The 23,384-nt window shown below is 54.8% G+C and overlaps 3 protein-coding genes and 1 long non-coding RNA gene across 10 annotated transcripts in view; 2 read left to right on the top strand and 2 right to left on the bottom strand.

Moving 5' to 3' along the window:
* Positions 1 to 4,440, top strand: part of Piezo1 (piezo type mechanosensitive ion channel component 1 (Er blood group)) — a 60,899-nt gene extending 56,459 nt beyond the window's left edge. For all 3 annotated transcript variants that reach the window (XM_034522955.2, XM_034522957.2, XM_034522954.2), the window contains 12 exons: positions 213 to 348; positions 435 to 582; positions 667 to 881; positions 1,003 to 1,161; positions 1,247 to 1,394; positions 2,538 to 2,726; positions 2,804 to 2,896; positions 2,987 to 3,159; positions 3,224 to 3,346; positions 3,419 to 3,498; positions 3,582 to 3,798; positions 3,874 to 4,440. In XM_034522955.2, coding sequence (XP_034378846.1) covers positions 213 to 348; positions 435 to 582; positions 667 to 881; positions 1,003 to 1,161; positions 1,247 to 1,394; positions 2,538 to 2,726; positions 2,804 to 2,896; positions 2,987 to 3,159; positions 3,224 to 3,346; positions 3,419 to 3,498; positions 3,582 to 3,798; positions 3,874 to 4,123 — 1,931 coding nt within the window. In that variant the 3' untranslated portion in view covers positions 4,124 to 4,440. The remainder of the gene's footprint in view (positions 1 to 212; positions 349 to 434; positions 583 to 666; positions 882 to 1,002; positions 1,162 to 1,246; positions 1,395 to 2,537; positions 2,727 to 2,803; positions 2,897 to 2,986; positions 3,160 to 3,223; positions 3,347 to 3,418; positions 3,499 to 3,581; positions 3,799 to 3,873) is intronic.
* On the bottom strand, positions 4,397 to 9,427 carry Ctu2 (cytosolic thiouridylase subunit 2). Of its 3 annotated transcripts, none has more exons than XR_004608655.2 (15): positions 9,278 to 9,427; positions 8,975 to 9,049; positions 8,562 to 8,640; positions 8,317 to 8,376; positions 7,324 to 7,384; positions 6,884 to 6,993; positions 6,496 to 6,782; positions 6,282 to 6,417; positions 5,968 to 6,099; positions 5,484 to 5,575; positions 5,174 to 5,277; positions 4,920 to 5,058; positions 4,756 to 4,833; positions 4,624 to 4,682; positions 4,397 to 4,553 (listed from the first exon to the last, which is right to left on the bottom strand). XR_004608655.2 is itself a non-coding variant. In XM_034522958.2 (15 exons), exons 1-15 carry the CDS (start codon positions 9,343 to 9,345, stop codon positions 4,436 to 4,438), a joined length of 1,587 nt encoding a protein of 528 aa, XP_034378849.1. In that variant the 5' UTR covers positions 9,346 to 9,427; the 3' UTR covers positions 4,397 to 4,435. The 3 variants fall into 3 exon arrangements, 2 of the variants coding, with proteins under 2 accessions (XP_034378849.1, XP_076772109.1); XM_034522958.2 differs by having other exon boundaries at positions 4,756 to 4,822; XM_076915994.1 differs by having other exon boundaries at positions 4,756 to 4,822; positions 8,975 to 9,132; positions 9,278 to 9,408.
* Rnf166 (ring finger protein 166) lies at positions 9,428 to 19,351 on the top strand. Of its 2 annotated transcripts, XM_034522959.2 has the most exons (6): positions 9,428 to 9,685; positions 14,972 to 15,128; positions 16,597 to 16,709; positions 16,964 to 17,078; positions 17,250 to 17,357; positions 18,184 to 19,351. In XM_034522959.2, exons 1-6 carry the CDS (start codon positions 9,531 to 9,533, stop codon positions 18,247 to 18,249), a joined length of 714 nt encoding a protein of 237 aa, XP_034378850.1. In that variant the 5' UTR covers positions 9,428 to 9,530; the 3' UTR covers positions 18,250 to 19,351. The 2 variants fall into 2 exon arrangements, with proteins under 2 accessions (XP_034378850.1, XP_076772110.1); XM_076915995.1 differs by lacking the exon at positions 14,972 to 15,128 and having other exon boundaries at positions 9,553 to 9,685.
* On the bottom strand, positions 11,925 to 13,519 carry LOC143435004 (uncharacterized). 2 transcript variants are annotated; one of them, XR_013104954.1, is made up of 2 exons: positions 13,011 to 13,519; positions 11,925 to 12,613 (listed from the first exon to the last, which is right to left on the bottom strand). It is a non-coding gene; the product is annotated as an uncharacterized LOC143435004 (long non-coding RNA). The 2 variants fall into 2 exon arrangements; XR_013104955.1 differs by having other exon boundaries at positions 11,925 to 12,553.
* Positions 19,352 to 23,384: the final 4,033 nt, after the last annotated feature.

Raw genomic sequence — 23,384 nt, 5'->3', positions numbered from 1 at the left:
GTCCTTGGAGTTGTCCCTATACCCAGGATGAGTATCTATGGGCTGAAGTCTCAAGGCCACAAGAGAGGACACAGTAGCAGTTGCCCTCACTGGTGACCGTGGGCAGTTTTCTGTGCTGTCCATGAAGTGGGGTGAGGTCAGCCTGCTGGAGTGGACATCCACCCAGTCCCTGATGGGCTCACTGGCACTTCCCTGGACATACATACCCACAGGGGTTGAGCACGAGGAGGGAGAGGAAGGAAAGGATGCTGTAGGGAGAAAGAGGCCACGTCACACTCAAGAAAGGTTGAAGGTTCGGGAGAGAATGAAGGCAGCTGGACGCCGGCTGCAGAGCTTCTGTCTGTCACTGTGAGTGGCCTGGCTAGGGATGGTAGGGGTGTTGGGGTGAGAAGGTAGTCCCTGGCTTATACTCTTTGAGGGCTGTCCATCCGCAGGGCCCAGAGCTTTTACCAACCGTTGCGGCGTTTCTTCCATGACATACTGCATACCAAGTACCGAGCGGCCACTGATGTGTACGCCCTCATGTTTCTGGCCGACATTGTTGACATCATCATCATCATCTTTGGTTTTTGGGCTTTTGGGGTAAGTTGGCCTGGGACCCCAGAGTGGATGGCTGGCCTTAGGTCCCTGAGGTGGACTCTCCTGAACCTGTATCTTCTGCTACAGAAGCACTCTGCAGCTACGGACATTGCATCCTCACTGTCAGATGACCAGGTGCCACAGGCCTTCCTGTTCATGCTGCTGGTCCAGTTTGGCACCATGGTCATTGACCGCGCCCTCTACCTGCGTAAGACTGTACTGGGCAAGCTGGCCTTCCAGGTGGTCCTGGTGGTGGCCATTCACCTCTGGATGTTCTTCATCTTACCAGCTGTCACTGAGAGGTAGGTGATGTGAGGCGCTGTCCTGAGGTACTGTGTACTCTGGGTGTGGCACAGCTTGGGTTGGCCTCCAGAACTGTTCATCATATTCACCTTCCCTGACACCCTGTCCTGTCCCATTCAGGATGTTCAACCAGAATGCGGTGGCGCAGCTGTGGTACTTCGTGAAGTGTATTTACTTTGCCCTGTCTGCCTACCAGATCCGCTGTGGCTACCCTACCCGTATCTTGGGCAACTTCCTCACCAAGAAGTACAACCATCTAAACCTCTTCCTTTTCCAGGGGTGAGTGTGGTCTGCCTAGGGATCGTGAAGAGCAGTCAGAAGCTATTGCAGGTTGTCCCTGCTGATGGAACCCTGGCCTTGGCAGGTTCCGTCTGGTGCCATTTTTGGTGGAGCTGCGGGCCGTCATGGACTGGGTATGGACCGACACCACGCTGTCCCTGTCCAACTGGATGTGTGTGGAAGACATCTATGCCAACATCTTTATCATCAAGTGCAGCCGAGAGATGGAGAAGGTACCAGAACAAAGAGAAAGGATGGGTACTTGGGAATTTACAGCCTGCATGCACAGCGGCTCAGATCAGGGAGCTTTCTAGAACTCTTGTGGACAGCGGACTGGGCCATTGGGTCTGGGTGGTAGGGACTATTAGCTGTTGGTTACCAGGACTGTCTTGTGGTTTAGCATATTCACGAAGGACATGTGCTCACCACTGCAGCCAGCTTTGGGACACTTAGGACATGTCCTCTTTTCTGTTCCCCGTCTCCCCTCTCCACCCTTGGTGGTCTGTAGTCTCCTTGCTGTGAGTTGGCCTGTTTGCTTACACAGAACCATTTTGTAAGAACCGTTTCCTCGCCTCAGCCGTGCTCCTCCACCTAGCAACGCTCCCAAGGTTCTTCCTTGTAGCGGGTCAATACTTCCATTTAGAGCCACACAATCGGTCCTGTGCAGTGCAGAACCCGTCTGCCACTGCCATGGACAGACTGCTGCTGTTCTCACTGTGTGTTGTTCTACACATTGCCTGTATGACGTCCAGTCATCTCAAACTGTTTTTGAGGTGGCTGCACCGGTCACCAGCTGGCTGAGGTTTCAGCGTCTGACAGTTCGTGTGCCTGAGAAACAAGGCTCAGATCACACCCTGCATGTACTCAGGTCGTCTGTTCCATTGGAAAGCCTTGCGGGCCCTGGCTGTCCTTCACTGTTTTTAATGTCTGTGGGTGGGTCTGCGCACGTGTGCAGGTGCCCACGGAAGCCAGAAGAGGGCGCCAGATGCCCTGGAGCTGGAGGTACAGGCAGTTGTAGTCCACCCAACATGACTTCTGGAAGCTGAAATTGGTCCTCTAGCAGAGCAGTGCCCTAGGTGCCCTCTCAGTCACTTCAGAAACATTAGTATCTAAAATAGTCTTCCTTTTCCTGCTCACTTCTGGTGTTCCCCAAGCACCCTGCCACGTCTACAGTTGTCACGCCAAGCTCTCTGCTCCAATGACCCTGCCCGCAGCTGTGTAGAAAATAAGCTCCCTTCTCTTTGTGGCATGCAGCGAATGTCCCAGGTGACCCCACTGACGGCTATTTCAGGTTCTCGGGCCTGTTTGGTGACACCAGGTTGAGGCTGAGAGCTTGTGGCAAGGGGCTGGGAAGGTAACCAGTGTCTCCCTTCTAGAAATACCCCCAGCCCAAGGGACAGAAGAAGAAGAAAATCGTCAAGTATGGTATGGGAGGCCTCATCATCATCTTCCTCATCGCCATCATCTGGTTCCCTCTGCTCTTCATGTCACTGATCCGCTCTGTGGTCGGTGTGGTCAACCAGCCCATTGATGTCACTGTCACCCTCAAGTTAGGTGGCTACGAGGTGAGTAGCTGGCCACCAGTTCACCCGGTCCTCTCTCAGCCTGAGGGGCTGCGTGCTGACCATGCTTCCGCCCCTAGCCGTTGTTCACCATGAGTGTCCAGCAGCCGTCCATAGTGCCGTTCACGCCCCAGGCCTATGAGGAGCTGTCTCAGCAGTTTGACCCCTACCCAGTAAGTGGCCTGCGCCGGACCCACGTGGTGTGAGGTGGGCTGGCAGGGGAAAGGTGGCCTGCTGCCCCTAACTGAGCATGCCCCACACAGCTAGCCATGCAGTTCATTAGCCAGTACGGACCGGAGGACATCGTCACCGCACAGATCGAGGGCAGCTCGGGGGCCCTGTGGCGCATCAGCCCGCCCAGCCGGGCCCAGATGAAGCAGGAGCTGTACAATGGCACAGCCGACATCACACTGCGCTTCACCTGGAATTTCCAAAGGTGGGTCCTGTTCTTACGGGGGTCTGGGGGTGCCCCACACCGCCTAATACTGCCTGCTCCCCAGGGACCTGGCCAAGGGAGGCAATGTGGAATATACCAACGAGAAGCACACCTTGGAGCTGGCCCCTAACAGCATGGAACGAAGGCATCTGGCCCAACTGCTCGAGGGCAGACCTGACCAGTCAGTGTGAGTGGAGGCCTCAGTGGGGCATGTGGGCAGGAGGGCTAAGATGCCCTGACTTGCTGACTCCTCCCACAGGGTCATTCCCCACCTCTTCCCCAAGTACATTCGTGCTCCCAATGGGCCTGAAGCCAACCCTGTGAAGCAGCTGCAGCCAGGTGAGCGTGGGACCAGGGTGCTGGGATACAGCCTAGGCTGCGGAGGGGCTGGAGCTCAAACTCTAACCACCCACTCAACTCAGGTGAGGAAGAGGACTACCTTGGTGTGCGCATCCAGCTGCGGAGGGAACAAGTGGGCACAGGGGCCTCTGGGGGGCAAGCAGACACAAAGGCCTCTGACTTCCTCGAGTGGTGGGTGATCGAGCTACAGGACTGCCAGGCTGACTGCAACTTGCTGCCCATGGTCATCTTCAGTGACAAGGTCAGCCCGCCTAGCCTGGGCTTCCTGGCTGGCTACGGGTGAGTACTGCAGAGGGATCTCCTGAAGCCATGGGGAGCTCTGAGTGGTCCTGGTTCACGGGCCTCTCCCAACAGGATCGTGGGGCTATACGTCTCCATCGTGCTGGTCGTTGGCAAATTTGTGCGGGGCTTCTTCAGTGAGATCTCCCACTCCATCATGTTCGAGGAGCTGCCGTGCGTGGACCGCATCCTCAAGCTGTGCCAGGACATCTTCTTGGTGCGGGAGACCCGGGAGCTGGAGCTGGAGGAGGAGCTGTACGCCAAGCTCATCTTCCTGTACCGCTCCCCAGAGACCATGATCAAGTGGACACGCGAGAGGGAGTAGGAGCCCAGCCCCTGGGCACCGGGAATGAAGGAGCTGCCCCAGGGCAGCATGGCCACCAGGGCTGCCAGAGCGCCTTGGGTCGGAGTGTGGCTGCCCGAGGCCACGAGCTGTGACACACCCTGGCCCACGTAAGCCCTGAAGATGCTGCTGTCAAAGGGATGCTGTGTCCCTACCGTTGCGTCCCTGCCAGTTGGGCTGGGGGCCCAGTGTAGCCCAGGGCTAGCCACACTGGGTCTGGGGGCCTGGCTCTCCCTTCCCACAAGTACTGTAGGGTTTTCTAAGTAAAACATTTTTATTTATACAAATGGCCTGTCACAGACCAGCCCCTTTGTCCTCGCCTTCCTGCTTCATGGCCTCACACGACTCGGCTCTGTCTTCCTCTTCCTCATCTCTGATCAGATACTCCTGGATTTCCTCAGAGACCGAGCCCCTATGGGAGAGTGCAGTGAGAACCAGTCCTAGGGGTGTCCCCAGAGGCCTCCCCAAAGAGCAGGCATTACCTCTGTCTGCGGAGCTGAGCCTCAGCCAGGACGTAGGGTGGCAATGGGTCCAGGGAGGGCTACAAGAGATGGAGTGTGAGAAGCCATAGGACCATGGGGATAGGTCCCAGGGACAGATGGACAGCCACTCACCAGGTCCTTCATGTTCACCCGGCAGCTGTAACATAACTGCTCTGTGATGCAGGCCCGTGCATCCCCCCTGTGGAAGAACTGGACTTGTGTGTCTGGCCCCAAACAGGACAGTCTTCCTGCCCCTCCACCCCTGCCCACAGGGCAGGTCATGGGCAGGGTCTCACCTCCTGCCGACTGCCCTATGGCAGCTCTGGGCCTGACCCTCCCCTGCACCACAGCAGGGCTGGGTAGGCATCCCAGCCTCAGCAGTCAGCATCTGGGGGAGATGTGAGGAGGACTGAGCCCCAAAGGCCGTGGCACTGTCTGCAACAGAGAGGGGACCCTGGGGCAGCCAAATAACCACCCACATAGCACTCTAGGAAGGCCCTGCATGCACCAGCACCACCCACTCAGCACTCCAGGAAGGCCTTGCACGCACCAGCAGTGTCAATGTCCAGGGCACACATGCAGAGGAGGCAGTTGGGGCCTGAGAGGCCAGTGGCACAGCCTTCCCGGGGAGCTTTGACCAACTTCTCACTTGTCCTGTGGGCAGGTGCGTAGGCAAACAGGGATGGGTAACAAGAGCAGCAAGCTCAACAGCACCCCAGGGCACACACACCTGTACAACAGCACACACCTGTACACACACCTGTACAACAGCACCCCAGGGCACACACACCTGTACAACAGCATCCCAGGGCACACACTCCTGTACACACACCTGTACAACAGCACCCCAGGGCACACACCTGTACACGGTGCTGACTGTAGAGGGGAACAGAGTCTGCAGCTTCAAGATAAAGGCCTCCATCAGCCGGTGGATGCTAGCCTTTTCTGGAGCCTAGGGACAATCAGATGGGGGACTTCAGAAAGGCCCAGGGGGACCCAAAACAAGTACCATGGGCTTCATGTGGCCAGCGCTGAGACCAGCACAGGATTCACAGTGTCATCTTGCCACCCTTTCACCTCAGGGACAGACCCTCTACCTCCAAGCCACTTCCTTAGGCAGCCTGCTCTTCCAGGATACAGGTCATGCTTGAAGAAGCCTTGCAAACATGGATACTGCCACTGGCCTTTTCAGAGGCTGGGTGGCAGGTACTAAGGTCACAGAACCAGCTAGCTCAAGGCCAGCCCTAGGGGATGATTTGAAGCCCTGATGATGCACTGGGGATTTCTGACTACATGGAGAGGCTGCCCCCAACCAGCTCATGTGCTTCTCCTCCGAAGGCCCACCTTGGTATCAATGGCTGGTGTGAAGACTGAGGGGACACCAAACAGGTGGTTGTAGAAGGCCACTTCCTTCAGCGTGTGGTCCCGCATGGGCCTCACCACCACCACATCCCCATGTCGCTCATCTGAGAAGCCCTGGGGAGCAGAGCAGACATCATGTGGCTCATGTCCTAGCAGTGTGGCCTCCTACTGCCACCACCATCTATGCTTGGGTCCCAGGCCTCTCCATTTGGAAGATTCCAGGATAACCCAAAGGTGCCTTCAAATGGAGGAGGCCAAAGAGTCAAGGGATACCCTGGCCTCTAGACCCTGCATACCGTGTCCCAGGCGAGGAAGGCGCCTCTCCCCAGGGCCAGGTTGGTCATAAGCTTGATGGCTAGGCGGGTGCAGCTCTCCCCTGTCATCACCTTGCAGTAGCCATGGGTTCGGGCTACATGTACAATCAGATGGGTCCTGGGATGGGGTGAATTGCAGGAGCTGAAGCTGGAGCCCCTCCCATGAGCCAGGCAGGGCCAGCGGCAGTACGCTCACCTCAAGGTCTGCAGAAGCTCCTCTTTGGCTGTCAGTGTCTTTATGGAGTTGAACAACCTAGACAAGGCCTCAGTCTGAGCAGCTTTGGGGTACCCAGCCATGCCTAGGGGCTCCTGGCTGTGGGATGGATGTAGCTGCTCCTTTCCCGGAGCTGGGCTGCCACAGGCCTCAGCTCCTAGCACATGCCACTGCTGCAGGAAGCTGTCCACGGCTGCCTTGTAGGCCTCCTCTGTCCCTGGCGGCTCCTGGGAAGTGCAGCACAGCACGGATGGCGGCAAGCCGAAGACCTTCCAGGATGAAGGGGGGACACTGAGTCCGAGGCCCATGGAGCCTGATGGTATCCCTCCAAGGTCACCACAGGACCCTCTACCAGGGCAGACCCACCTACCTCTTCTAAGGCAACCACATGCCAGGGGAAACCAGTGTTCTCCAGGATCCGCTTCACCTCAGCCAACGTCTTCACTCTGTCTTCTAAGCTCTGGCCACAGGCTGCTCCCTCTGTAAAACCCAGGTGGGAAGCACGTAGGTTTCATGGAGGAAGAGCCTGACAGGACAGGCTGCCTGATGGGACAGGCTGAGGGGGTCAGTGCCACACACAAAAGTCCCAGCAGGTCTGCTCTGTAAGGAAAGGACTGGCTTTTTCTTTGGGGTGTTTTCAGACAGGCTCCCCTCATGGCTAAAGAAACTTTCTGCCCCAAAGACCAGCTCTAAGCTCACCTTCTTCAACCCCGGGCCCTTCAGTACCATTGGGAAGGCACCTCTGTCCCCTGGAAAGCCTGTGGGGCTCACCCATTGCTTGGGACTAGGAAGAGAAGTGGCCACACATACCATCAACATAGATGACTCCTGGTACAAAGCGTAGCCGTTTTGCAGAATCCTGACTCAGGCCCTAGAAGGGAAGTGTCAGAACTCAGCTCTGGCCAAAAGCACTTCTCTGGACTTCAGACTATCCAGTCAGTGAACCAAACTGCCTAGGTCTTCCCTCCTCACAGGGTGTGTGGGAGCCAGGTCTTCGATCCTGTATGAGGGCATGTCCTATCTGTAACAGAAACCTCAGAACTCCACCCCCAGCCTGTCTCTGACACCTAAGCAGCCTGAGACAGTGGCTGAGCTATGAGGTGGCAGGGTCGCCTTACCATCTGCTGGGCACCCCAGAATTCTCAGAAAGTGTTCTGGAACGTAAGAACAGAGGTGACAGTATGTGGAGAGCAGGGGCAGAGTCTCCCAAGAGAAGCGGTGTCAGACACTGACAAATGACTTCACAGTGAGCTCTCCCTCCACATGTAGGTCTAGGGGACCCGCAGGTGAGACAAAAGCCACTCAAATACCAGATCAGACACACTGGAGCAGCACTGCCACTGACACCTACCCTATCAAGACAGCCTCTCCACTGACCCCTCTAGCTGGTACCCCACAGGGAGAGAGCAGAGCATGTAGGTCCCTGTTCTGCACAGGATCCCTCAAGAAAACTGTATAAACTTCTGCAGGTTCGACATTCTTAGCTTGATTCCCTGTCCCATCTGCCTCACTCCCTTCTACGTAGGCCGATTCTCCCTTGGATTTTGGCAAATATTTCTCTCTGTTCACAGTCATGATTGGCCAGACTTTGAAACTATGTCCTAACAAATAAAGCTAAACAGCCTGGGACCCTGCATAGGGCTTCTGGATTACACACCTGCTGAATATACATGGGACAACCTAAAGTTGTCCCAGCTGGGGTGGGGGTGCTGTCTAGTGTCAACCTGTAGTGGTACAGGTTGAGGAAGGAGGCTCCTGCTAATTCAATCCAGAGCCTACGCCCAGAAGATGGTGTAGATTTACCTCAAGAACTTGCCAGACCATGGAGCTGGACGAAGGCCCCCCAGACCACGACAAGAGCACCTGGGGATGGGGAGAGAGCACCAGCAAGGACATGCAGCTTCAATATAAGTACATCTGGTCCATTTCTTAGACAGCCCCAGACACCAAGTCTACCCTCAAAGTCCAGAGACAGTAGGCCAGCTGAAGAAATGAGAATAAAGGAAGACAGAAGGGCTGACAGCCAAGTGCCCAGGCCCCATATGTACCTTCTCACCAGGAAAGATGACCCGGTTCTTCCCAAGCATGGCTCTGAATTTGTGGACATAGAATGCTTTGAAACAATCCCTGTAACACAGAAGCAAAGGGAGGCTGCTTGCACCTGCCCAAGAGATGGTGGGATTTTGATTGACAAGGTCTGGGACTCTCTGTAGCAGAAGTTGGCCTCAAATCGGAGGTAATTTCTCCAGTCATGGAATCTGTAGTGTTGAATTGACAGGTGAACCTAGTTTAGATGACAAGGACCCCCCGCGGGAGGGGGGTCCGGGCCGGGGTCTTTACAATGGTTCCCACCCCACCACTACTTACAGTTAGGGCCAATGGGACAAGCACGTACAAAGTAAGCGCGCCTTTACAAGGAACAAGCAAGCCTGGCAAGGGGAAGGGGCTGCCAAGATCTCACCTGCAGAAGGCATCTCCCGCTCGTATCACCACCACCGGCCGGCCTTCTGCGCACTTCACACATTTCTGCTCCCGGCTTTGAGAGAACAAGAACATACGTGGCAGATTCTCGCACCACTGCGGGCTTGGGGGAGTCAGTGTCTCCCTTCCCGGCCTGAGCTGGCGGAGGAAGCGCCAGGCTCAGATCACACGCCAGGGCCTATGTTTAGTTCTAGCTCCCGACTCACAGCAGCCCTGGACCTCTGGTCGGTGGCTGCGAGGACCGAAGGGGACTGTCCTCGGCCTGGTGGTAGAAGTCTCTTACCTCGGCCGAGGCACGGGCGGAGGCTCCCGCTGCGCCGGGCCCGCGTAATCCTCACCGGCTTGACACATGGAGGGGCTGGCTGGTCCGGACTGCCGCAGTGGAGCGCCGGCGCGCCGAGATGACGTCACCGCAAAGCGGGCGCTGTCGTGACGCAACACGAGGGGCTGAGCGGTGACGCCAGCGCGGCGCCGTCGCGGCAGTGACGCCGGTCTGCCGGCCTGGATAGGGGGCGGCGGCGGCGGCCTGCCCGGGGATGGCGATGTTCCGCAGCCTGGTGGCCTCGGCGCAGCAGCGGCAGCCGCCGGCTGGGCCCGCGGGCGGCGACAGCGGCCTGGAGGCGCAGTTCAGCTGTCCCATCTGCCTGGAGGTGTACCATCGGCCAGTGGCCATCGGCAGCTGCGGCCACACGTGAGCGCGCGCGCCGGGAGCCCGCGGGAGGGGGGTCCGGGCCGGGGTCGTGGCTGGCGGCCGAACGGGGCCGTGGGGAAGCAGTCCCTGCCCCGACCCGCCGGCCGCACGCGCGCCCTGCACCCGCCCCGGTCCCGCGCGTTGCCAACGGCCGCTGGCTGCTTCGAGGGCGGTGGACGCGGCCGCTGCGCCGAGCGCCGGGGTCCGGGCTTGCAGAGATCGGGCGGGCCGTTGTAAATAAACGTCTTGTGGCTTTTGCAACCCACTCTATCCACCCCATGTCTGCTCGTTTTGACTGTCAAGGAAATGAGTTCCCTAAAGTTAGGAGAGGGGCTCGTTTGGAGCCTGGTGTTTTGTTTTGAGGGACTTGGCCTATTCTGAACATGAAGCTTCCAGACAGCAGGGCCTAAGGGACCCAGATACCAAGCACTTCTTTAGGGGGCCCAGCTGAGCCAAGACCTCCCCTCAACCCCCAAATCTGGCTCCTCCTCCTCCTCCTCCCGTGTTTCAGGAGCAAAAACTTGAGGCTGTGACTCTTCGCGGGAGGGAGCGGTGCTCAGGGCCTTCACAGCCCCAGCCTGGTTGGGAGGGAGCCAAGATAGAACGTCTGCTCCGTGACCTCCCCACAGTACAGCTCTTGAGATTAGCAGATGGAGAAAGGGCAGGAGGACTTCTCAGTAGAGGGCCACGCGGCTGAGGTGGTGGGGCTTAACGCTGCTTGGGGCTGGACAAGGTGCACCCAGATTGGTGGGAGGCATTTTGCAAACAGAGGCAGCTGATTTTGGAGGCTCTAATGCAGAGGGAACTGGAACCGCTTGGGTAGGCGTGTGTCTGCTAGTCATACAGGGAGGTGACAGAGACCTTGTCTCCATCCAGAGCTGCCTTCACTTTCCCTGCCCCCTGGGTCAGGCCGAACAGAAGACTCGATCCCTCTGGAGAGTTCTCCTAAATTGCCTTGGAAGAACTCAGCTAGCTCCTGCCTGGTCTAATGCTCCTGTGACATTCCAGGAGGAAGCCTTTGGTCAGGACCCATTTTTTTTTTTTTTTTTTTTTTTTTTTTTTTTTTTGTATGCACACACGAGTGGGCGTTCTGTGAGGTATGTTGTGTGAGGTGCCATTTTTAACAAGTCCCTTCACTCTGTGCACATAGGCCTCTGCATTCTTCAGTTTGCTAGTATTCACCAATCAGTATTTGTTGTCCTCCTGACAAGGTAGTACACAGGAAGGAAAAGCAAGCACCTTTCCTGTAGACCTGTTCTCATCGCTCCCTCTGCAGGCTTCTGTCCAGTCGGCTTCTCCTTGCTTTCTTTGCTGGTTCCATTTCCCCAGCTGTTCAATCCTACCTTTAATTTGCAGTGTCTGTTGGGTGTAGCCCGTGTTCAAATAAGGGTGAGGGTTAAGCTTTTACATCATCTTTTAAAATTTCACCGACTCCTCCTGTGTTTGAGCCACCTGACCAGAAGCTGTTTCCTTCTTGAGGTTTTCTCATGAGTAGAACCCTACAGAATTGCTGCACCCATACCTGGACAAAGGAGGGAGAGGAAGTGGGGAGGCTTTGAGGCTGCAGATACAGGCAAGCAGCCTGCAAGTGGGGCCACTGTGGAGGTGTGTTCGAGGAACTATGCCAAGGCCACAGAGTGCTGTGCCCAGAAAGACAGCAATGTTGAGACTTCACAAGGCAACCCTGCCTGAGAGAACTGGCTGCCTCGAGGGCCTCTGAATGTTTGCCTATCCGACAACATAGGAAGGGGTGACACAATGGGGGCCTCTCTCCCACATTATCCCCTCAGTTGCTTCACTTGGTGGAGAAGCTGCCCAGCACCAGCCTCTGTAGATGCAGGCAGGAACTCTCTGTGGGAGAAGTGTGGTCTGGAAACTAGGCCAAGAGCTTCGCCCAGTGTTTCGTTCTACTTCCTCCTTTTGGGGGCTGTGACTTGGAGAGAGCCACCTTGTAGACAAGCGGTGTCCTTGAGACCTTGCATTCTTAGAGGAGAATGAACACCTTCTTCTCTGTCAACATCAGCATCTTTGAAGGCCTGCTCTTCTGGGACCATTTTCCTCTTTGCCAGTGTTGCCTTGTTCTCTGAGTTTCTTTGAGGTAGAATTCAGTGCTGTGCAGTTTGCTCAGAGTGTGGAGACCAGACCAGGCATGGTGGCTCCCACCTGTAGGTTGGTAGCACTCCTAGTGTTCAAAGACTGAGGTAGGACAGTAATGAGCTCAAGGCCACAGAGTGAAATCTTACGTTAAAATTTTTATTTTTTTGTTTATGGGTGTTTTGCCTGCATATGTGTCTGCACCGTGCATGCCCATGGAGGCCAGAAATGGTATTGGATCTCCTTGGGACTGTAGCTTCAGACAGTTGATAGCCACCATGTAGGTGTTGGGAAGCAAACCAGCGAGTCACTGAGCAATCTCTTCAGCCACATGTCTCAAAAAATTCAAAAAACCGTAGAAGCCATTGGTTTCTCTCATCCTCAGTCACACAACCTTTAGTGCTCTTTAGAACAGTCCCCATCCCAGAAAGAAGCCACTCCTTCCACAGTCCTAGCATCTGCTCACCAGTTGTTTCTCTCTCTGGATTGGTCCCATGATGCACATTTCATATAAATGGTACCAGGATTGCAAGTCCGGTTATGGGGTTGCTGATGCCGTCTCAGCCTGTTCTACGAGGGTGAGGTAGGTGAGAGAGAGCCACTCTGACTGCAGAAAAGTGCTTCTGAGAGTCCTTCACACCTACTGAGTATCAGGTTTCAGGCTGATCTTGTTTCTCTCAGCTTGGTTAAACATGGCTTGCCCAGTAGTGGCTCCATCAAAAACAAGGGTGCAGGAACCTCTGACGCTGCCTGGTGGGTCCACCAGCCTCATGGCTGCAAAAAGGACATTTTCTTGAGATCTCAAAATGCCAGAAGGGACATTGGCTGAGTCACCTGCAAATTCAGGAATATTCTGACATCTCTTCTGACCAGTGTGGCTCCTCCTCATCCCGACCCCGCCGCCTGCTGAAGTCTCAAGGAGAAGTAAAACTGCACACTGTCTTCTTGTAGCCTCTTGTAACCAGTAGTCTTGGAGGTTGCCATCTTTCTGGAGGCTGAGTCATTTCCCCTCCTCCTCCCAGGTTATCAATGAGCACTTGTGATTCTGTGCAGAGGTCACCTTTTAAAACTGTGAGCTCCCACACTAAACCTAGAGTCTTCACTCAGTGGGCTCGTAGCAGTAAGCTCAGCCTGATGCAGTTTTATGTTCCTTCCAAGGGTGTTAATCCCACAGCCTTGAATCCATTCCCACACATCCCCAGACTTCCGCTTCATGAACTAGCAAACTCACCAAGCTCTGTAGTAGTGTGGCTCTCCTCCTCAGGACGACACTTTCTACCTCCCGTCTGGGAGCCTGCTAGCCTTTGGTCTGGTTGTGGGTCTGGAGGAACCTGTTGGTGGGCATTGAGAGGAGGGGCATCAGTGCTGTCTTGCCTGGCATTTCCTTCAGACAGTCACTGCTGGTTTAGCAGACAATGAACAGTCTCCTCAGTCAAAGGTGGAAGCGGCAATATTTCAGGGAGCCGGAGATGGGAGCACACCTGCTGAGGGTGGAGACATCCTCAGGAGAGAGACCTTCGAGGGTCCGAGGCTTCAGTGTTCTCAGCGTCAATATGGTCCTCCCACACATCTTCATCCCAGGTTCCAGGATTCCACTCTTTACCAGTTTTTGTCCCACCCTCTGAGGTTGGGGCTGGAGTTTTTGCTGTAATTTAGCCAACCTTATACTGGGGTTTGATTTTCTTCAGCGTGCGCTCTGGAGCTCTTTCACAGGCTCTCTTCAGGGTGCGCCTAGAAACCTTTCTGCTATTCCCTTCTGAAACTGGTCAGTCTTATCATTCTCCATTGTTGTACTTTACTGGATTCTCTGTGCTAGAAGTCGGCTAACTGTAGCCACACAGCTCAGTCTTTCCCCTTTTTAATTTCTCTGGGGATGCAGGAGCAATGGCCTCACAGCATCATTCCCCTTAGTTTTGCTACAAATTGTCAGTTTTGTTTTCAATACAGAGTCACCAAATCCACTGCCTCTCAGCTGGTGAATCAGAATAATCAAATCAATTCATCTTAAGTTTATAAAACAGTTCACACTGTGGATTTTCAGAGCTCTGAGCTTCCAGGAGAGGCTCTAGTAACTGTAGGTGTCGGCGGACTGGAGAGCCTGTTTCAGATGCTTACAGGTTCATCCTCATACACCTCTTCTTGCTTTAGAGGCAATTCTGACACCAAAATCTATATTAGTCAGTGTTCTATAGAGAAACAGAACTTAATAGAATGAAAGTGTGTGTGTGTGTGTGTGTGTGTGTGTGTGTGTGTGATTTATTAGAAGTCATGGATGGATAGTCCAACAGTGGCTGTCTACCAGTGGAAGGTTCAAGGATCCAGTACATGTTCAGTCTACACGTCTAATGCCAGTGAAAGAATGGGCCGGCCAGAAAAAGTGAGAGCAAGCACGCAGTGGGAGCAAGCTTCCTCCTCATGTCCTTTACAAACCGGCTGCCAGCAGGAGGTGCATCTTCTCATCTCAGAGATCTAGAGTAGAAGTGGGTCTTCCCACAGCAAATGCTTTAATTAGGAAAAAATCCCTCACAGGTGTGTCCAGCCATTCGGTTTTAGTTAATTCCAGATGTAGTCAGGTTGACAACCAAGAACAGCCGTCAGTGTACACAATCACACACCTTCTGTTCCCCGCTAGTATGCAGCTGCTGACTGGCAGACACCACAAACACGATCTTGGGTGTGGCCAGGTAAAGACAGAACTCGAGCTGCTGGCACCTGGGAGCATGCTAGCAAGAGATTGCACAGTCCCTCCTGTCACTAAGCTTTGACTCTCAGGGTACAAGAACCTAGTGGCCTAGAAGCCTGTCCCTGGCCAGCTTTGACCATCTGGTGAATCAGGGTTTCCAGGCCTGGCATTTTCTTCAGAGTTGTTAGTGATTTTACTCCCTGGCCGCTGAACTGATACCCTGACCTGAAGGTTCTGTCAATCACCACATGATCAGGAGACTTTCAGGAAAGAGCCCGCATCCTGCCCAAGAGATGCTCTTTCTGGGGGGCACAGGCTACAGGGGATATACCAAATAAGACAGCTGTACTGCTGGGAGGGACAGCTCACCTCTTAGCTATGTCCAGCTGGGGGTGGAGTGGGGTTGGGATATGCACACAAGACTGTCTGCAGAACTGTCAGTAGCAAGTGGGTGACACTCTGTTTATACTGGCATGGAAGGAGTAGCCTCAGGTCCATGTCACCTGCAGGTTCTGCGGGGAGTGCCTCCAGCCATGTCTGCAGGTGCCATCCCCTCTGTGCCCGCTCTGCCGTCTACCCTTCGACCCCAAGAAAGTGGACAAGGCCACCCATGTAGAGAAGCAGCTCTCATCTTACAAGGCACCCTGTCGGGGTTGCAACAAGAAGGTACCCGCCCTGCTCGGGTTTCCTCAGGCTGGGGAGGCTCTGGGTGGGGCAGTTCTGCTGACGGGTCCCACTCCCCCTGGAGGAATTGGGTGCATGGGCTTTCTTTCATACACCCCTTTCTGTTGAACCACATCTGCTCTAGTGTGAAGCCAGCCATCAGACCTCTCAGAGCTCCAAGGGAGCAATGCTGTCAACGCTGCCTGACCTTGGCTGGACTGACTGCACTGTGACCCATGCAGACTCTGCATTCAGGCTGGGACAGAGCTGGGGGAAGCCAAGAAGGTTCTGGGGGCTGTGAGGTGGGAGATGCAGCTAGACAAAGACAGGGCCTTTGAGTATTAGCTCCTTGCACCTGGTGTCATGTCTGTCCTGAGGCAGAGTGGCCTGGGTACTACTCACTGTATTGTCTCACAGGGTCCCGCCACCTGTGATGGGCTCACAGTCCCCAGAACCCACCTTGCTCCCACCTTCTTCCTTTGTTCCTAGGAAAATAAGCAGCTGTGAGCACACTGCAGTTATGTCTCAGACATCCCTGAGTCTAGTTAATAAACTGTGACTGTGTAAACCTGTCACAATGTCCCAAAGGCCACCAGGCAGATGAACTGGAGTGACCTTGGGCTGAGTCAGCTGCTGTGGTCTCCTTGGTGCTTGGGTGCCCTGGTTAGCCTTTCCCAGGGAGACTTGAGGTCAGAATCCTGTCAGTGTCATTATGAAGTGGCTGCACACCTCACCTGAACACCTCGAGTTTATAATCTGTCTTTTGGAGCAAATTTATTCTGCATGGATACCCAGCTGTGACAGGTGGCTTCAGGAGGACCTTCTTGGAACTCTGCTAGTCTTAGGCACAAACTCTGGATACTGAGGACATGTGTTGTACCCACCTGCCAAGGGCAGTGAACTGACATGGCCTTCTTCCTCAGTCTTGTGGAGTGTCTGCCCCCAGCCTGTGTCCACCCTCAGGGGAAGGCTCACCATGGCTTCTTTTCTCTCTTCAGGGTTACTCATTGAGCCCATGCTGGATTCAGGCCAGGCTGCTGCCCTTGGCCAGCTTCCTCTGGCATGGTTGTGGTGACTTGATAGGACCAGCTGGGTGGTACGGGCCTTTTTTCCTAATAAGACTGTCTACTCAGTGGAACAGCTTCCCACTTGCATGTCTTTCTAGGGACTCAGGCATAGGGCCTGCTAGTCCTGTCCCGAGGAGTAGTGGCTTGCATCTCTCCTATACAGCTAGCTACCCTAAAGGCCATGAACACTGCTGTGTCTGTGTGGCTCTGTAGAGACACATGTACCTTTATGTGTTATCTCTTCCTCACCAGGGTCCCTTCCAGAGGCCCCAGCTGTAGGTTGCTGCTCAGAGGCTCTACATGTTCTAAGAGCAGAAGGGATGAGTCTGATGCCTTTGCTGGCCATTCTCTGTCTCTGCTGCCTGAGGACTAACCTGCCCAGCTCTGCTTCTCTCATCTCACAGGTGACACTGGCAAAGATGAGAGCACACATTTCCTCGTGCCTGAAGGTTCAGGAGCAGATGGCCAACTGCCCCAAGTTTGTCCCTGTGGTGCCCACATCCCAGCCCATCCCCAGGTAAGCAACCCTTCAGGAGGGGGGCACCCAAGATGGGCAGAGCAAGGGTTCTTCCTAGGCCAAGGATCCCATAGCTACCTCTCTGTCATGGCCATGGCCCATTAGTCTAGTGTATGGGATAAAAAAGAGGACCAGTTTTCTTAACAAGACATATAGTGCTCCCTTGGGCTGCAGGGGATGGGTCAGCTCCAGCCTATCTAAGAAGGGAGGGTGGCTTCTTAGCCCAGGCACACTCAGTGTCTTCCCACTCCTAGCAATATCCCCAACCGGTCTACCTTCGCTTGCCCCTACTGCGGAGCGCGCAATCTGGATCAGCAGGAGCTGGTGAAGCACTGTGTGGAAAGTCACCGTAGTGATCCCAACCGTGTGGTGAGCGTCAGTGGCATAGGACTTCTGCCTGAGGGAGGCATGGAGGACAGGCCTGGTCTGGGGAATGGGACACCCTAAGTGGAGGGAGCTCTGCATGCCATACTCTGAGTGGGTGGGTGGGCAAGCAGGCAGGAGAGGGCCCCTCCCTGCTACCCCCAACTTCTTTTCTAGGTATGCCCCATCTGTTCAGCAATGCCCTGGGGGGACCCGAGCTACAAAAGCGCCAACTTCCTGCAGCATCTGCTGCACCGGCACAAGTTCTCCTATGATACCTTCGTGGTAGGTGGCTCCTGCTGACCCTGGCAGTGCCAAGATCCAGGGGCCACTGAACGTGGGGCACCAGGCACCCAGACTGCTGACCCTGGCAGTGCTGAGACCCAGGGGCCACTGAACGTGGGGCACTAGGCACCCAGACTGGTCAGGGCTTGGGCCTGCATGAGGCTAGGTGCTGGGGCCCTGGGGCCCTGAGTGCCCTCTCTGGGCCACCTGAGGCATTACCTTGGCCATGTAGCAGCTGCAGAGACCGAGTCCCTGGTAAGGTGTTTCTTTCAAGGAGACTCTGGAGGGAAACTGGAAGGATTTTCTCAGGAGTACACCTGCCCACTCCTAACTAGGTCAGAGGCCCCACCCATCCATCATCTCCTGCAGCCTCTAGCCAAGTAGGTTCCCCAAGGCTAGAGACCTCATAGCCCTGACTAAACTTCTATCTCAGAAAACCCAGTTCTTGTCCAAGAATAGTGGGTAAAGGCTCCAGCTGCCAAGCCTGACAACTTGAGTTCAATCCCAGGTACCCATATGAGGAATGAGAAAGTCCTCTGTCGTACTCACACTATGGCACACATGTCTATACAGACACACCAAAGACTAAGCTGTAGAAGGAAAGATTCTTACCATCTGAAAGGGAGCTCAGTTGTGAGACCACGACTCATGGTCCGAAGCCTGCAGCGCACTGGTTTGCACACGTGATCCAAGGCTTCCTTTAGGGACCACATAAGACCTGGGGGAGGCATTCTGTGAAGGAGGCTTGGGACACAGGGTGACTGTGGGTTGTCTGGCTGCTGGGAGCCAGCCTGCTCCTTCCACATGCATCTCTATTTGTCCCCAGGACTACAGCATCGACGAAGAAGCCGCCTTCCAGGCTGCCCTGGCTCTGTCCCTCTCTGAGAACTGAGGCACAGCCTGGCCACCTGCCTCGCCTGGGGCAGAAGACACACTCCCGCCTCAAGGGATAGGGATGTTGCCCTTTTGCCCTGGCACCTGCACAGGAATGCGCCTCACCGGGCCAAGTGGAATCTTACACAAGGAGAGCTGGGCTCAGAACCCCCAGGCTGGGATCCTGGCTAGCTGGCCCCTTGTCATCAAGCAGGGCCATCGGGTCTTGGCCAGCAGCACTGGGCCCTCGGTGCTTCAAGGGGCAGGTGCTGGCCCTTGGGTTAGAGCAGTTGGCTGTCTTTGCCAGCCGTGATGTCTTTGTGTGGAGAAGGATGAGGTGCCCTAAGCTGTGCCCAGCAGGACCAGGGGAGGAGGTGCCCAGCCCAGGCTGCCAGCCACCCGGCCGGTCCCTAGCTTTGCTTCCACCGTGAGCATTTGGTACTGGCTTTTGTGATATTTAGGAACCCTGCTTTTTTCTATCTTACCCTGTGTGATAATCTTTTCACGTTTTCTAGAGCAAAGACAGAGCAGTCACTCTTCTATTGCGACTCCCGTGTTTGACTAGGAAGAGCAGTATTTTTATGGAGCATTTACAAAGTTATATTTTTTAAAAAAAAATAAAAAATAAACACGTGTGGGATCAGTGCAGAGGGAGGGGCGTGGGCGTGGCCAGGGCTTAGACTGTGACCGGTGGGGGACGTGGGCGTGGTCATGGCTTTGTGTGACGGGTGGGTGGGGCGGGGGCGGGGCCAGAGCTTTATGTGGCAGGTGGTACCCCCAAACCATGTGCTCTCTGAGGAGGCGCTTGGCTCGAGTCTGCTGTTTTCTTTTGATGATGACCCAGAAGAAATCCTAGCGCCTGGCCACTGCTGTGGCTGCTCATGGCAGACATAAGACAGCCCAGGCAGAACGGAGCCTTTCTGCCCCCTGTCACCTTCCAGAGCCAACCACATCCCTCCTCAGGCAGGGACTTCCCTTACCAGTGGTAGAACCCTCGAGGACCAGAGAGACCTGTTTAGTGGCAGGTCAGGCCAGAAAACATTTGTCAGCATCTTGTTCTGTTTATGGAATAAATTGCTGTCTTTTCAAAAGAGTTTAAATAAAGTGTTTCCAAGCACCCATGGGAGCCTTCCTTGGTCCTGGGTTATTTTTACTACACCAGTGTTGGTGTGGGCTGGGGCTGCCAGGGTCCACAGCTCCTCCTTGTCTCAAGGTGCTTTCTCCCTGGTGATTATGCCACCACATGCCCTTGGTGACTTTTCCCTGGCCCCTGGTGGCCTGCAGAGTGGTCAAGACGTTAGTCTGAGTTGCTTCTCTCCATCTCTGCCTCCAGTTTCTCACTATTCTGAGGCTGGATTATGGATCTTGTGAGGTAGGCCAGCTGCTGTGACTTCCAAGGACACAGGCCTGCCGTCTTCTGGCTTACCTGCCGTCTTCTGGCTTACCTGGGGTCTCTAATAGTTGAAGAGAGCTGGGCATGGTGGTTCAAGCAGAGGATTCCCAGCACTCAAGAGGCTGAGGCAGTATTGCTCGAATTCAAGGCCAGCCTGTGCTACATGGCAGGCTCTAGGAGGTTAGTGAGGTCTACAAATAAGACCCTGTCTGAGACCATAATAAAAAGCTGAAGAGGCGCATCAGAGATGGTACTGGTGTGTCTGTTCACAGTGACCCCTTACCATCCCACTTTGTTCACAGCTGGCACCTATCGGCAGGTCTCTGTTGTAACACTTAAGTGGGACATGGTGGGCAAGTCAAAGCCCCCACCCACAGGCTGTAACCTGACAGGGATTGGTTGCTGGACAAACATACCTTGTAAGAAGCAGTCATCTTCAGACTTCATTTGGGAGTTTCCCATGGCTGGGGGCCGTTGCAGGCAATGTCAGGCTCTAGACCAGCAGTGCTGCAGCAAGGCCACCCTCCCCACTAGTGTCCAGAAGGGGATCTTCTCTGAGCTGTCAACTACATCTGAGAGGCCTCAGAGCAGCTCTGGCATGTGCTCACCCCCTGGCTGCCAGCTAAGCCTACCACTTGTTGGGCAGTCGCTCACTGTCCTGAGCTGAAGTGGTGCTCTTACAGGCCCAGGCCTGTGCTATGACTGACCGCAGTGACACAGTCATGTCACCCAGAGGGCATTATCCCTGAGTGCCCAGGAAACTCAGTCACAGCTCCAAGCCAGGCACAGCAGGCCCTGACCTCGGCAGCAGCCCTGAACTTGACCTGTTTGCCGAGTTCTCTGTGCTGCATCTGTGGAGGCCACTGGGTAAGTCCAGTCTCTAAGGATCCTCAAAACTGCAGGGTCTGTGAACCTGTGAGGGTTAGGAGAAGGCGAAAGAGGAATGAAGATCGGGAAGCCGTCAGTCCACTGTTGTCACAATGCACATCTTGGCAAGGGTACAGGGTGCCTGCCTTCCAGGCTGTGATCTGCTTCCTAGACAGCGCAGGCAGCAGCAATAGACCTTTGAGCTCACCAGTTAAGTGGTTAACTCATTAGCCCCTTGTACACTGGTATCTGGTCTTATCCCTCAAGAGGCCTGGAGGAGGGGGAGATTGTCGCTGTCTTTGGTACTTTGTTGGGGGTTCTTTTCCCACCCTTTATTCCCCCCACCCACCCCGGTTTCACCCCCTAACATTAGACAGAAGAGAAACAAGGACAGAGGGGAAAGAGATCCATGAATCTAATTTCTTTCCTTTTGTTTCTTCTTTGAGCACCACTACTAGCAAACCTCAAAACACCCCCACCCCACCAACTCCCACCCCACCCCAACAACCACCAACTCCACCCCAACAACCCCCACTCCAACAACCCCCACCCCACCCCAACAACCACCAACTCCACCCCAACAACCCCCACCCCACCCCAACAACCCCCACCCCACCCCGACAACCACCAACTCCACCCCAACAACCCCCACCCCACCCCAACAACCCCCACCCCACCCCAACAACCCCCACCCCACCCCAACAACCACCAACTCCACCCCAACAACCCCCACCCCAACAACCCCCACCCCACCCCAACAACCCCCACCCCACCCCAACAACCAACTCCACCCCAACAACCCCCACCCCAACAACCCCCACCCCACCCCAACAACCACCAACTCCACCCCACCAACCCCCACCCCACCCCAACAACCCCACCCCACCCCAACAACCACCAACTCCATCCCAACAACTCCCACCCCAATAACCCCCACCCCACCCCAACGACCCCCACCCCACCCCAACAACCACCAACTCCACCCCAACAACCCCCACCCCACCCCAACAACCACCAACTCCACCCCAACAACCGCCACCCCCACCCCAACAACCACCAACTCTACCTCCTGTGGGGGGGGGAGAAGGCTAGCATTTACACACCCTCTGAAAAGTTCCCAGAATTCCAAGCATCATACAATCACAGAAACTGTCTGCAGCTGGCAAAAACCACACCTCTGCTAGAGCGTGAGGCAAATCACAGTCAGCCGCTGTGGAGATCTGAAGCAGCCCCACATTCCTACACCTGGGATTAAGATGAAAGCACATTCTTATAATATTTCTGTGTTTTTTAGAGGAACCAAAAGTCCACAATTGCCACTACGGAAGAGGAAGAGGCACACCCAACTGCCCCTGCTGTTGATGGGAGCAGAAGCAAAGGGGCAGGAAAGGATCCATTTCCTGTGTCCCATGTGACTAGCCTCTGTTCTTTTTGAGTACCCAGTTCCCAATTCCTGCCCCAGGCAAAGCAGTCCTAGAAAGGAGAGAGAGAGAGAGAGAGAGAGAGAGAGAGAGAGAGAGAGAGAGAGAGAGAGAGAGAGACAGAGAGAGACAGAGAGAGAGACAGAGAGAGAGAGACAGAGAGAGAGAGCGCAAAAAGAGGAGATATCTTCTAACCACTCTCAGACACCTTCCTAAGCATTCGATATCTTCAGAGCATCCCACCCCATGATAAAGTCAGCCCATACCCTCTCTTTCCAGGCCTGCAGAACTCCTGATTCTTTTTATGCTGTCCACAGAAGCCCTGAGGCTACCGTGGGACATGACAGACATCTCCTGTGCCCAGAAGAGCCTACACCCTTCTCAGCTCTGTCTGGGCTTTGAGGGTCGTCACCCTCTTAGCAAAGCAGAGAGGCAGCATCCAGCTCAAGTACCACCTCATTCTTGCTCCCAAATCGGCCTCGACATCTTCTGGTGATTCTACATCTAGGACTGGCTGGAGGGCCATCAGAGTCAACCCTACGGAGGGTAGGAAACCCAGAACAAGGCAGATGTCAGCAGACCCATATCCAGGTGAGGCAGTCTTAGATCACAAAGCAGCCAACCAATGCTTTGTATTGTCTGGAGAGAAAAAAAAAAAAATCTCTGGAGCCAAGAGGCTGAGATCTGCAATACTAATGGGTGGTTCCTGAGAGCAGGGCCATGACCCTTCTCGAGAGTAACACATGAACCCTATTGCCACATAGTCACTTGTGAAGTTTGCCAGAGGGAGGGACAGTCTCCCCCGGCAGAGAGCAAAGCGGCACCATGTGTACAATCAGGTAGCTCCTGTCCTTAGGTGTGCCTCACCCTCTCTAGGCTGGAAGCTCAGCAAGCCAAGGTTTTTCTACCTTGGACTATTCTAGGAATAGCAGGAAGCCACCTAGGACTCCCCTGTAACTCTCCCTCCCACTCAACCATCCTCCAGCCCACGCTGCTGTGCCCCATGGCATCTAGGGTGTCAGAAACCTGGACTGGCAGCAACATGCCTGTAGTTTCAGGTTATGCAACAGCACCAGAAGCTAGCACCCTGCTTCCTAGAAAGCAAACACCCTTGTCACAGGTTCCTGGACCTTCTTCATAGGAAAGGGTCATGTGGCCAACTAGAGCCTTGAAAAAAACAAAAAACAAAAAAAAAAAAAAAAACAAAAAACAAACAAACAAACAAAAAAAAAAAGAGCATGTGTCTCCTCAGCCTTGGGCCTCTGAGGAACTGGCCAGGGATCCCTGGGTCTTAGGGATCTGTGTGCTCCCCGCAGCACCAGAACAAGCACTGAGTGAATTTAAGGCACTGTATGCCTCAGAGCCTCACTTCTGAACCCACCAGCCAGTGCCCAGCCGCACATCATCCATTCACCACCCTACCCAGCAGCAGGAGTCTGGCCTTCCCAGAATCCCTCTTGCACATTTGTGTGG

The sequence above is a fragment of the Arvicanthis niloticus genome, chromosome 18 (assembly GCF_011762505.2).
Source record: "Arvicanthis niloticus isolate mArvNil1 chromosome 18, mArvNil1.pat.X, whole genome shotgun sequence".
Classification (NCBI taxonomy): Eukaryota; Metazoa; Chordata; class Mammalia; order Rodentia; family Muridae; genus Arvicanthis; species Arvicanthis niloticus.
This window is presented reverse-complemented; position numbering and strand designations above follow the sequence as displayed.

Excerpts from the sequence above, each read along its gene's own strand:
- Rnf166 (XM_034522959.2), top strand. The coding sequence starts at position 9,531 with ATGGCGATGTTCCGCAGCCTGGTGGCCTCGGCGCAGCAGCGGCAGCCG. Across the intron at positions 15,129-16,596 it reads GTCGGGGTTGCAACAAGAAG|GTGACACTGGCAAAGATGAG; the intron begins GTACCCGCCCTG and ends CTCATCTCACAG. Across the intron at positions 17,358-18,183 it reads TCTCCTATGATACCTTCGTG|GACTACAGCATCGACGAAGA; the intron begins GTAGGTGGCTCC and ends ATTTGTCCCCAG.
- Ctu2 (XM_034522958.2), bottom strand. The coding sequence starts at position 9,345 with ATGTGTCAAGCCGGTGAGGATTACGCGGGCCCGGCGCAGCGGGAGCCT. Across the intron at positions 8,641-8,974 it reads GCGGGAGATGCCTTCTGCAG|GGATTGTTTCAAAGCATTCT; the intron begins GTGAGATCTTGG and ends TCTGTGTTACAG. Across the intron at positions 4,554-4,623 it reads GCTCAGCTCCGCAGACAGAG|GGGCTCGGTCTCTGAGGAAA; the intron begins GTAATGCCTGCT and ends ACTCTCCCATAG.